The sequence below is a fragment of the Schistocerca piceifrons genome, chromosome X (assembly GCF_021461385.2).
Source record: "Schistocerca piceifrons isolate TAMUIC-IGC-003096 chromosome X, iqSchPice1.1, whole genome shotgun sequence".
Taxonomy (NCBI): Eukaryota; Metazoa; Arthropoda; class Insecta; order Orthoptera; family Acrididae; genus Schistocerca; species Schistocerca piceifrons.
Window position 1 is genome coordinate 52,303,064 of NC_060149.1, and position 13,169 is coordinate 52,316,232.

Below are 13,169 nucleotides of genomic sequence, written 5' to 3' on the forward strand. Positions count from 1 at the left end.
GTTTACACTCCATCGTCATCTGCCGTTACCAGGGCAGACATGATGCAACTGATTGCTCAGCTACCTGCACCATTTTTGTTAACTGGAGACTTCAATGCCCACCATCCCCTTTGGGGCTCTCCAGCATCCTGCCCGAGGGGCTCCCTGTTAGCAGACCTTTTCAACCAGCTCAATCTTGTCTGCCTCAATACTGGCGCCCCTACTTTTCTTTCGGACACATCTCACACCTATTCCCATTTAGACCTCTCTATATGTACTCCCCAACTTGCACGCCGGTTTGAGTGGTATGCACTTTCTGATACATATTCGAGCGACCACTTCCCATGTGTTATCCATCTCCTGCAGCATACCCCCTCTCCGTGCTCCTCTAGTTGGACCATCTCCAAGGCAGACTGGGGGCTCTTCTCTTCCAGGGCGTCCTTTCAGGATCAAACCTTCACAAGCTGCGATCGTCAGGTCGCACACCTCACGGAAGTCATTCTCGCTGCTGCTGAATATTCCATCCCTCACCCTACTTCTTCTCCACGTCGCATACCGGTCCCCTGGTGGACTGCAGCATGTAGAGTCGCTTTACGTGCTCGTCGACGTGCTTTACGCACCTTTAAACGCCACCCTACAGTGGCGAATTGTATCAATTATAAACGATTACGTGCTCAGTGTCGTCGTATTATTAAAGAAAGCAAGAAAGCCACCTGGGCTGCTTTCACAAGCACCTTCAACAGTTTTACTCCTTCTTCTGTTGTCTGGGGTAGCCTGCGCCGGCTATCTGGCACTAAGATCCACTCACCAGTTTCTGGCTTGACGGTCGCGAATGACGTCCTTGTGGCCCCTGATGATGTCTCCAATGCCTTCGGCCGCTTTTTCACCGAGGTTTCGAGCTCCGCTCATTACCACCCTGCCTTCCTCCCCCGCAAACAGGCAGAGGAGGCTAGGCCACCTAACTTCCGCTCCTCGAATCGTGAAAGTTATAATGCCCCATTCACCATGCGGGAACTCGAAAACGCACTTGGCCGATCACGGTCCTCCGCTCCAGGGCCTGATTCTATTCATATTCAGATGCTGAAGAACCTTTCTCCTGCGGGTAAAGGTTTTCTTCTTCGTACTTACAATCGCATCTGGATTGAGGGACATGTTCCCGCATGCTGGCGCGAGTCTATTGTTGTCCCGATTCCTAAGCCGGGGAAGGACAAGCACTTGCCTTCCAGTTATCGACCCATCTCGCTTACCAGCTGTGTCTGTAAAGTGATGGAGCGAATGGTTAACTCTCGATTGGTTTCGCTGCTAGAGTCTCGACGCCTACTTACCAATGTACAATGTGGATTTCGTAGGCGCCGCTCTGCTGTTGACCATCTGGTTACCTTGTCGACCTTCATTATGAATAACTTCTTGCGGAAGCGCCCGACCGCAGCTGTGTTCTTTGATTTGGAGAAGGCTTACGACACCTGTTGGAGGGCGGGCATTCTCCGCACCATGCATACATGGGGCCTTCGCGGTCGCCTCCCTCTTTTTATTCGTTCTTTTTTAATGGATCAACAGTTCAGGGTACGTGTGGGTTCTGTCCTGTCAGACACCTTTCGCCAGGAGAATGGGGTGCCACAGGGCTCAGTTTTGAGCGTCGCTCTCTTCGCCATCGCGATCAATCCAATAATGGATTGCCTCCCAGCTGATGTATCAGGCTCCCTTTTCGTGGACGATTTTACCATCTATTGCAGCGCGCAGTGTACGCGTGTCCTGGAGCGCTGTCTTCAGCGTTCTCTTGACCGTCTTTACTCCTGGAGTGTCGCCAATGGCTTCCGTTTTTCTGCCGAGAAGACGGTCTGTATTAACTTCTGGTGCTACAAAGAGTTTCTCCCACCGTCCTTACGACTCGGTCCCGTTGCTCTCCCAGTCGTGGAGACAACAAAATTTTTAGGTCTTACATTTGACAGGAAACTTAGGTGGTCTCCACATGTGTCATATTTGGCTGCCCGTTGTACCCGTTCATTAAATGTCCTCTGTGTTCTCAGTGGTATGTCATGGGGAGCGGATCGAACCGTCCTGCTTCGTCTATATCGGGCGATCGTCCGCTCCAAGCTGGATTATGGGAGCTTCGTATACTCCTCTGCACGGCCATCCATCTTACGCCGCCTCAACTCCATACAACATCAGGGTTTACGACTTGCAATCGGAGCGTTTTATACTAGTCCCGTAGAGAGTCTTCATGCTGACGCTGGCGAATTGCCACTCACCTACCAGCGCGATATACTGCTTTGTCGGTATGCCTGTCGGCTACTGTCAATGCCTGACCACCCGTCTTATCGTTCCTTTTTTGACGACTCTCTCGACCGTCAATACGGGTTGTATGTCTCTGCCCTGCTACCCCATGGAGTTCGCTTTCGTCGCCTCCTTCAACACCTTAATTTTTCACTCCCTGCAACCTTTCGAGTGGGCGAGAGCCACACGCAACCTTGGCTCCAGGCTCAGGTCCTCGTTCACCTTGACCTCAGCTCGCTCCCAAAAGAGGTTACCCCCGGTTCGGTCTACCACTCCCGTTTTGTTGAACTTCGTTCAAAGTTCATCAATATGACCTTCATTTATACAGATGGCTCAAAGACCAATGACGGGGTCGGGTGCACTTTTATTGTCGGGGCACAAAGTTTCAAATACCGGCTCCATGGCCATTGTTTGGTCTTCACAGCTGAGCTCTTTGCCCTCTACCAGGCTGTTCTTTACATCTGCCGCCACCGACATTCTGCTTATGTCATCTGCTCCGATTCCCTGAGCGCCATCCAGAGCCTCAGTGATCCGTATCCGGTTCACCCTTTCGTGCACCGGATCCAACGCTCTCTTCAGCAACTGGTGGACGTCGGTTCTCCAGTTAGCTTTATGTGGGTCCCTGGCCATGTCGGTATCCCTGGGAACGAAGCTGCAGATGCCGCGGCCAAGGCTGCGGTCCTCCAGCCTCGGACAGCTTCTTGTTGTGTCCCTTCATCAGATTGTAGCAGGGTCATTTGTCGGCGCATTTTATCGCTGTGGCATGCCAATTGGGCTGCACTTACAGACAACAAGCTTCGGGCCTTGAAGCCTCTTCCCGCGGCTTGGACGTCCTCCTCCCGCCCTTCTCGGTGGGAGGAGGTCGTTTTGGCCCGGTTGCGCATTGGACACTGCCGGTTCAGCCATCGCTGTTCTGCCCATGTGGGGAATTGCTGACGGTCCACCACATTTTAACGTCCTGTCCAGATTTTAATGCACTGCGTCTTGATCTTGGTCTGCCATGTACTCTGGATGCCATTTTAGCGGATGACCCAGGAGCAGCTGCTCGCGTTCTTCGTTTTATCAACTTGACAAACCTGTCTAAGGACATTTGATTATGCTGGTTTTTTTAATCCTGTGCCTGTCTGTCTTTTATAGTATTGTCCCTTTTAGTTGCTGTTTTAACCTTGGGCCTCGCGGTGCATTCCTAACTTAGTCTGGGCTCTAATGACCATTGTAGTTGTGCGCCCTAAAACCACAAAAAAAAAAAAAATCATCAGCACAGTGTAGTGAAAAGAAGTAACATCTAGCAATACCATATGCTGGGTCAGCATATGGCATCATCAGCACAGTTTAGTGAGAGGAAACAAACTATTTCTCTCTGGCTGATCCCCCTTTGAGTGTTATGCAATGGCAGAGCATGGGAAGTTTGATTTTCAAGTGCAGTATAGGCCTGTAGGCTTAGACAGTGATTTGGTGGTGTTTAGAGTGAGAGGAGTACATGTTAGTTTGCCCCCAGTCAGGATGAACAATGTAACTTACTGAGCACAGAGGGCATGTCTCAGGCATCACCTACAGTTTGTGTTAAGTGTAGAAGATAAGGTCATAATGCCAGGGATTGTGTGGTTGCCCCCAAGGCATAAAGAGTAAATAATATAGAAGGTGTTATAGTATTGCTAATATTCAACCCATTTTTGTCATGCTGTGTTTGTCATGATGTGTTTGTCATATTGTGTTTTTTCCTGCTGTGTTAGCTACAGGCTTTACAGGGAGTGAAAAACACACACACACACACACACACACACACACACACACACACACACACACAGGTGGGTATCACTCAGAAAGTGGTTCAAAACTTTACTACATCGGGTAGCTCAAATAAGGGAAGGTAATATAGGCTTGCATAGGCAGTTGGAGGGATAATTTGAAAGAGGAAAGATCCTCAGGAGAATTACGTCAAGAACAAGAGGCTTCCTTGGCCATCAAAGCTTAAGAAAATGCAGCACCAATTGTGAAAATAAGTAAAATGCAAAACATTTGAAGTGGTGACTTTCTGTCAACTTGCTCCACTTTTACTTCAGCAACAGATATAATAGAAATCTACAACACAAAAGATGATTACAAAGAAACAAAAGGCAGAAGAGGAGCAAAATGATAATATGCGTGAAGAAGCTATTACGTGCATAAATGATGATGTGCAATTTGCAGCACCCACAAATTCTCCCAAGCTGTTGGAACTTTTGTATAGTGCAAAAAATTGTGTGTGTGTGTGTGTGTGTGTGTGTGTGTGTGTGTGTGTGTGTGTGTGTGTGTGTGTGTGTGTGTGAAGGGGGGGGGGGGGGGGGGGAAGAGTTTTGAACCGGAAATTCAGACAGATTTTCCTCCTTGATATGTTGTGAAAAAAGTGAAATGTAAAGTAAATAAACACAGGAACAATATGTAAGTACATACGACAATAAACATATTTAAATTTAGAGTAAAAATACATGAATGCTGTATTATTTGTTAATTAGTGTAGTAGTCTAATGTTTTATTGTACAATATACTGTAAATGAACATTTACTGTGCAGGAGTGAAGGTTTATGCATTATTTAATGCATAATTACAAATTTATACTTTTGTACATGATACCTGACAAATTTATGTTACCTCATGAGTTTTGTGTAGTCCAACTAGGAAAATTATTTTAGCCCCATGTGATTCTGTTTTGAGCAAGTTTTATTGTATAACAAAGAACCTGACCAACATGGGACATTGTAGGTATTTTTCCACAGTAGATTTACAGGAATGGCTATCATCAGCTAGAAGTAGCAGTGGAGGACCGGCTGAAATCGACATTTATGGTTCCTTGGAGTCCCGACCAGTATCGGCATATGCCATTTGGATTAAATAGTGCACTGGGCACATTTCAACATTTGTTGAACTGAGTGTTGACAGGATTAAAGTCAAAGCAGTATATCTGGTGTGAGATTAAGCATGGCACACACAACACTTGGTATTGAAAAGTGTCACTTTGTGCTGCAAGAAGTAAATTACTTAGGACATGAGGGAATACGAAAAGATCCTAGATTGGTGAATGGCACACAGAGTTTTCAAACAGCTCAGATAGGGATGATCGCAGTCCTTTGTTAGGGTTAATGAATAACTATAGGAAATTTGTCCCAGGATTTGCAGATATAGTATGATCTCTCACGCGCTCATTGACAAAAGGGGGTAAAATTCAGTTGAATATCAGAAAGTGAAGGTACATTTGGAAAGCGAAAGGAATTGTTCACAGCTAGCCTGATACTGGTATTTCTGAAGTACGAAAAAGATTTCATATCATAATGTGATGATGGTAATCGTGCACTGGGCTGTGTGTTAAGTCAAAAATTAGAGAGGAAGGAATATCCAATCGCCTGTGCATCACGACAATTAAACAAAGTAGAGAGGAGCTATTCTACCACAGGGAAGGAGATGCTAAGCTTCATATGTAGTGTGTCTTACTACTTCTGCCATTTGTATAGTAAAAATTTTAAAGTAGTAATAGATCACACAGCATCGAAATGGTTATTGGCATCAAAAGATCCATATAGTCAATTAGTGTGCTGGATGCTGAAACTGAATGTGATATTTGTAAGTAACCCAACTGGTAGACATCATGGTGATGCAAATGGTCTCAGTATAATGATTGGTGTGTTATTGGCATTAGGTCATTCCATTGTGGAGTGACTGAGTGCATAAGCTTCTGATGAAGAGTGTAAACTGTCTATAATGCAGTCATAGTTCGTCATACATGATACAAAGCTGGGTGTACAGATGAACATACTGATGTTAGTGTAATGATGTTGAGAGACTGGGTTTACAGTTTTACTTGTAGGTAAATGTCAATCATTCAGAGATAAGTATCAGCCTTATACAGTGATGCTAAAATAATTTCATAAGAGCATTAACCATGTCATTGTTTTACACGATGGAATAGAAGTAGTTGTGAAGATGAAGCAACTTACATATACTTTTAAGGTTTACCTTGTGGTTTGTAAGACATTTTATATCATTGTATAGGTGACTGAAAATTCCCCTCTTTCTTACTCAAAGTGTAGGTTAATGAAGAAGAATGATTACTCTTTTTAGTATTGTAATTGTAGACTTATTGCTTATTTTGAACTTTGGTATACTATTTCCACTCCATTTTTTTAAGGAATGGAAGTACTGTGAAGCAGTAGTTAAAGTGCCTTGCTTGGGTGAAGAAACAAGTGCCAGTATAAGAAAGGCATGAACTGTAGAGCTTGATAGATAATTTTATTTGTACTCTCAACTGATATGAATAAACGCAAAAGTTTGTCTTTTAGTTGCTATCTTTCTTTTCATTGTTTGGTAATGCACTACCCAAGTGTGGGAGTGTCACAAGTCAGTTTCTGAGCTATGTTGAGTGGCCGTAAGGACCGAGGAGTAGATGGTGAAAACAGTACACAAATCCAAAAGGACAGTGTAAGAATAATCCTAAAGGTGAAAATGAAGAATCCACATCTACATATACATTCATACAATATACTCTGCAAGCCACCATACAGTGCATGGTGGAGGGTACCCTGTGCTACAACTAGCGGTTTCCTTTCCTGTTCCACTCACAGATAGAGTGAGGGAAAAACAACTGTCTATATGCCTCTGTATGAGCCATAAGTTCTCGTATCTTACCTTCGTGGTCCCTATGCAAAGTTATGTTGGTGGCAGTAGGATTGCTCTGCATTCAGCTTCGAATACTGGTTCTTTAAATTTCTCAGAAGTGTTGTTCGAAGTGAATGTCTTCTTCAAACCAAGGATCGCCACTTTAGCTCCCGAAGCATATCTGTAACACTTGCATGCTGACCAAACCTACTGGTAACATCTAGCAGCTCTCCCCGGATTTACTTCAATGTCTTCTTTCAATCTGACGCACTGCAGATCCCAAGCACTCGTGCAGTACTCAGGAATAGGTCGCATTAGTGTTCAATATGCGATCATCCTTTACGGATGAACTACACTTTCCTAAAATTCTCCCAATAAACTAAAGTCGACCATTTGCCTTTCCTACCACAATCCTCACATGATAATTCTATTTCATATAGCTTTGCAATGTTACGCTTAAATATTTAAATGATGTGACTGTGTCAAGCACGACATTACTAATGCTGTATCCAAACATTACAGGTTTGCTTTTCCTACTCATCTGCATTAACTTACATTTCTCTATTGTAAGAACCAGCTGTCATTCATCACACCAACTAGAAACTTTGTCTAGGTCATCTTGCATCAACCTACTGTCACTTATATTCAACACCTTCCTGTACACCACAGCACAGCAAACAACCACAGATTGCTGCCCATGCTGTCTGCCAGATCATGTATGTATATAGTAAATAGCAGCGGTCCTATGACACTTCCCTGGGGCGCTCCTGATGTCACCCCTGTCTCCTATGAACACTCGCCTTTGAGGACAAAATACTGGGTTCTATTACTTAAGAAGTCTTTGAACCAGGGAGCATGTTCTGTACCACGTACCTTCATTAAGTCTGCAGTGTGATACCATGTTGAATGCTTTTCGGAAATCTAAAAATATGGAATATGCCTGTTGCCCTTCATCCATAGTTCTCAGTATATCATGTGAGAAAAGAGCAAGCTGATTTGTGCACATGAGCTGTTGGGTCTCCAGGAAATTTACTATGTTAGAACTCAGAATAAGCTCTAGAATTTTGCAGCAAACCAATATTAAAGACATTGGTCTGTAATTTTCAGGTCCATTCTTTTACCTTTATTATATACGAAAGTTACCTGTGCTTTTTTCCAGTCACTTGGCACTTTGTGGTCTTGGAGAGAGTCGTGATAAATGCAAAGTAAGGGACCAATGCCATAGGTACTCTGTGTAAAACCGAATTAGGATCTCATCCAGACCTGGTGACTTACTTGTTTTCAACTATTTCTGTTGTTTTGGTACCCCAGGGAAGGTTATTACTGTGTCATCCATACAGGACTCTGTGCAATGGTCATACGATGGTACATTTGTATGATTCTCCTGCATGAACGATTTATAGAACTTGGAATTTAAAACTTAAACCTTTCTTTTGCTATCTTCTACTGCTAAACCATACTTGTCAGCGAATGACTGGATGGAAGCCTTAGACCCGCTTAGCAATTTTAAATAGGACTAGAATTTTTTCTGGTTCTCCACTAGATTTTTAACCAAGGCGTGACAGGGGTTGCTGTTGTATGCCTCATACATAGACCTTTTCACAGACACATGAACCTCTACTAATCTTCACCTGAAGCCATTTGTGCGTCCTCTTTTGAACCGAGAGTACAACAGCCTTTGCTTCCTCAGCATTCTCCGAATTTCGTTATTAAACCACAGTGGCTCTTTTCCATCCTTAATCCTCTTAATAGGCACATACATGTCCAGAGCATGATTTGCAGTCTGTTTAAACTTTGCCCATAATTCCTCTATGTCCATCAATCTGGAACTAAATGATCGCAATTCATCGTCTCAGTGAGATGTTAACAACTACTTATCTGCTGTTTCTAGCAGAAACAATCTCCTAGCCCTTTTGACTGATTCATTAACTTTTGTAACCTTAGTCACTGTGATGACATCATGATCACTAATCCCCCATCTCTATACTGACACCATCGATAAGGTCCAGCCTGTAGCTACAAGATCCAAGATACTTCCATTGTGTGTGGGCTGCCAAACTAGCTGCTCAATACAGTTTTTGGAAAACGTGTTAAAAGTACTTCACAACACTGACTATCTGTACCCCCTCCATTGAATCCATAGATATCCATTCTATACCGGTAGATTAAAGTTACCGCCAACTTGTAGCAGAGTCGATGGTTAGTAAAAACATCCAACAATTATCTTATCACCTGGACCCCTTATGTGCAACCAAATAACTTTACTATCACACTCAATTTCAACCTCAGTAGAGACAATATTTTTGTCAACTGTAGTGAACACTTCCCTTCTGATGGTGTCCAATCAGTCTTTCCCATAAACATTCCAAGACTTGCTAAATATGTTAGAGCTTTTTAATTTGAGTCTTGGCCATCTCTCAGTCCCAAGAATAATTTGAGGTTGAGAACTTTCCTGGAGGGCAGTAAATTCGGGAACTTTGTTACGAATACTTCAACAATTTACTGATAAAATTTTTACAGTCAAACTGTCCTTACTCTGAACACGGTCTGATTTCCCTAAATGCATATCAACTGGTCAGTGTTCATGAAAGTACCTCAAACTACCACCTAGCCTAAAAAAATCCCTTCTGCACCCCAAAAGTACTCTGCTACCCAAGTAGCTGCTTCCTTGGTGTAGTGTATCCGTGACCTATCAAGGGGAGTCCTACAAATCCCCACCTGATAATGCAAGTCCAGAAATCTGCAGCCAAGACTGTCACAGAGACAACGAAGCCTTTGGTTGAGACCCTCCACTCGGCTCCAAACCAAAGCACCACAATCCACGCTAGCAGTCATCACCACCACCTCCGCCAGCCAACTTTAAGAACTAAGGGTGGCCTCAGAACCCATGTGACAGGTGTTGTTGGTGCTGACGTGAGCCAGTACTGGCAGATGACTGCACGCTGTACGCTTGATAGCTGCAGACAAGGCGACCTCCACATCTCGGATAAGGCCAGCTCAGCAGACGTACCAAGTGCACATTGGCTTTCTTTCCAGTCCTGAATGCTATCCTCCGAAGGGCCTCCATAATGGAATACCCTGCCCCCATGTTTCTGCTCAGACCCTGCTGAAGGTACAGCCACCTGTTCACTCACAGGATGTATAGGCGATGACATATGGGCAGCCTCCACATTGGCTTTGCATCTCAAGCAACGCGAACACATTACCACCCGCCACTCACCCTGCAGGTTCACCGTGTTGGATACACTTGAAGGTGCCTCAGGAGAAACAAGTGACACCTGAGGTGTCCCATGCAACCCTCCAGAATCTCCGCCACTGCTACACCTCGGTGCGGTAGCCTGAAGGTGACTGATCACATTCAACTGTTGGCTAACTGTGGCCATCTCCTCCTGCATCCACACACACCAGGCACATGTCCTACCCATCCGAACAAGACTAATGGAAGAGTAAACAGTACAAACTGCCAGAAACATAGATATGCTTATCTGGGTTCCTGCCAGCTTTTACTGTTGGCCCTCCTCCCGGACATGTAAACAAGGGCCACTGATGCCTCAGTGAACTATATAGCTGGCTGTTCAGAAGAAATAACAACTGAGCTACAGACTGCCTGAATTTACACTTATAGATGGAAAAAAGAAAAAAAAAGTGACATGAAACTTCTTAAATACCAAAACTCAGAACCAATTAAGCAAATATATACTATAAACGAAACACAGGAAAAGTTAAATACGTAACTTGATGCCCTGGAGATGTGTCACAGGCCATAGCTTTCACTGAACTGAGCGGCTAACTGCATTGAGTAAAATGGGCACTAGTCTCAAAACAAACAGCTGAGTACTACTATACTATTGACTACTGAATATACATTCACAAAACACGAGATTAAACTCTGAGATTCTGAGGCTAGAGGTCCATTGAATATTTATTATTTGCAAAGGTCATGGAATCAAGTAAATAAAGTGTCACTAGTGACTTCTGGAACGGAGAACTACATTGGAAAGTAAACTCACTCAAGACAGAAGATCGAAAAATATGCAAATTCTTGCAACAAAAATATATAGCATTACTAAAAACAGCTAAACAATCAGCTACTGTTCACTTCCACTCGGAAGTAAATTAGAATAGCACTAAACTAAATGGTGTGTACAACTGACATGATGCTGCTTCTCTCCGCTCTGCTCAAAGGCTGGAGGAGAATCAACAGTAATGTACAAACAAACCCACAACAGCAAAGCAAAAGAAAATCTAGCAGCAGGCAAATAACTGTGTGAAAGTAATGACATATGGAAATCTTCAGACACATCAACACAACTGGATGAGGAAAGCATGCGTACTTTCCTTGTAGCTTACACCACCAAAGTGTCTTACCAACTGCGTCCATGCACTCCACAGTGTGTATGCAAAGCAAAACAACATTAGATGGCCAACACTGATGCCTCCATCTCGATATCAGTGTCAGTCCAGCAAGGATACTAAACAATTTTTAAATGAAATATAAGTGTATTAAATCTGTACAAGTGTTCTCTTCTGTTATATCTAATGAGCTGCAGAATAAGAGCTTCTATTAAAGGCTTTCTTGTTCTAGATATCTTAATTTTTTATATTTGTGATCTCTTGTATTTTGCGTTTTACCAAAAGGTGTTGTGTTTGCTTCCTTTTCTTAGCATGACATATGGCCTGCCATTGACGCCAGCTGCAGATTCGTGCCGCACTGCTCGACATGCTCTCACACTTATTGCCACAGCACGACCAGCTGCATTCATCACTACTATGGCTAGAGAGGTGTGTGCATTTATTTACATTTGTATACTGTCTCCTTAGTCTGCTGCAAGTATAGCTTGCCAATGTATGTGACATTATACAAGGGTGTTTGCTGAGTACGTATGTAAATGTACATGGAGATAAAAAGTGCTGCACAGTGACTATTGTCGCGTTTCTCTAAGTTGTGTAATGGAGGGTAGTTTGAATGTATGGTTTTTGAGCAAGAATTTACAAACATAAGGGATAAGTATAGCTTATGTTCCATTATATTCGTAACCACATGTAATAACATTAAATTTCATTAAGAAAGTTGACATAATAACTAATGACTGTGTAATAAAACATGACGGTGCAAGTCATTGGTTAAATTGTCGACAAAGACAATAGTTCCCCATTCTGTGAATCGTGCCATGTAACATAGCTTGTAGTAATGTTTCCAATTGCTGGAAATTTGTCCTTTGTAGCCAGCAGTCATAGTATTTCAATCCTTTGGCCTAGACCGGCCTATATGTACTCTATCAGATTTAAGTGTAGTGTGTAACTTGGCTGCTCAAGATGTCAGATATCATACATCAAGTTCTTATCTATGAGGTTGGTCCTTTGTGGTGGGACATTATAATAGCATACCAGATGTGCATGCACCAAAAGAGTCACACATACTGCAGCAGGGATGTCATCCCCATATACCAAGACCAGCCATGGCATGCCAAACTTCATGCATGCAGCATGTGCAGGCTGCAGGCATGCCGAGGCCCAGCCTGTCGCTTGGGTTGTTCGGTCCTTCTCAGAAATACTCAAAACAGCATGGCATTTCATTTAGCATTGCAGTGTGGAAATTTTTGGTCGGCACAACTCTCGGAATTCAGCAGAATCGTTCTCAGCGCTGTTTACTCTTCACTATTTGTTCATAGTATGGAGGATGTTCACAGGTCCAGTGTCTGTCTGCATAAAAAAAATGCAGTCTAGCGATCTATCGTCGTAATCCTTTAAAATGAATGGGAATGTCAGAAGAGAGGGATGAGCATTCTCAATTCACGTAAGCGATGGGTACTGCTTACCTGCCGTCAAACAACATTACAGTGCCATATAGAGAGAACTTAAACATTCAGATGACAGTGAAAGAACAGAAAATTGCAACAATTGACACACACAGGATTCATTGTTCTACAGATTGAGAAGTACTTTGTGCTAAATTTGCAGACATGGAGCACTCGGAGAAACTGGTGGTACAAACAGTAAAATTCATGAAGTTGCACCTATTGTTCCATTGTCAGTTGCAACAGTTTTCAGTGGAGTTTAATGAAGATTATGTAGACTTCATATATTGCTGTAAAGTATGTTGGTTAAGTCAAGGGGCATACCTGGAATGATTTTTAGATTTAAAACTCACTATAGTTGAATTTCTGAAGGAAAAACGAGTACAGGAACAAAAATTAGAACATCGAGAATGGATTGCAGTCTTTGCATTTTAAGTAGACTTGACTACACACTGCCCACAGTAAGGCATGGCAAGGCAAGAAACAACT

At 43.2% G+C, this 13,169-nt stretch overlaps 1 protein-coding gene across 4 annotated transcripts in view; it reads left to right on the plus strand.

Annotated features, from left to right (window-relative positions):
• LOC124721190 (WD repeat-containing protein 7) overlaps nt 1-13,169 on the plus strand; it is a 375,749-nt gene that overhangs the window by 300,591 nt on the left and 61,989 nt on the right. For all 4 annotated transcript variants that reach the window (XM_047246033.1, XM_047246035.1, XM_047246034.1 and 1 more), the window contains one exon: nt 11,547-11,664. In XM_047246033.1, coding sequence (XP_047101989.1) covers nt 11,547-11,664 — 118 coding nt within the window. The remainder of the gene's footprint in view (nt 1-11,546; nt 11,665-13,169) is intronic.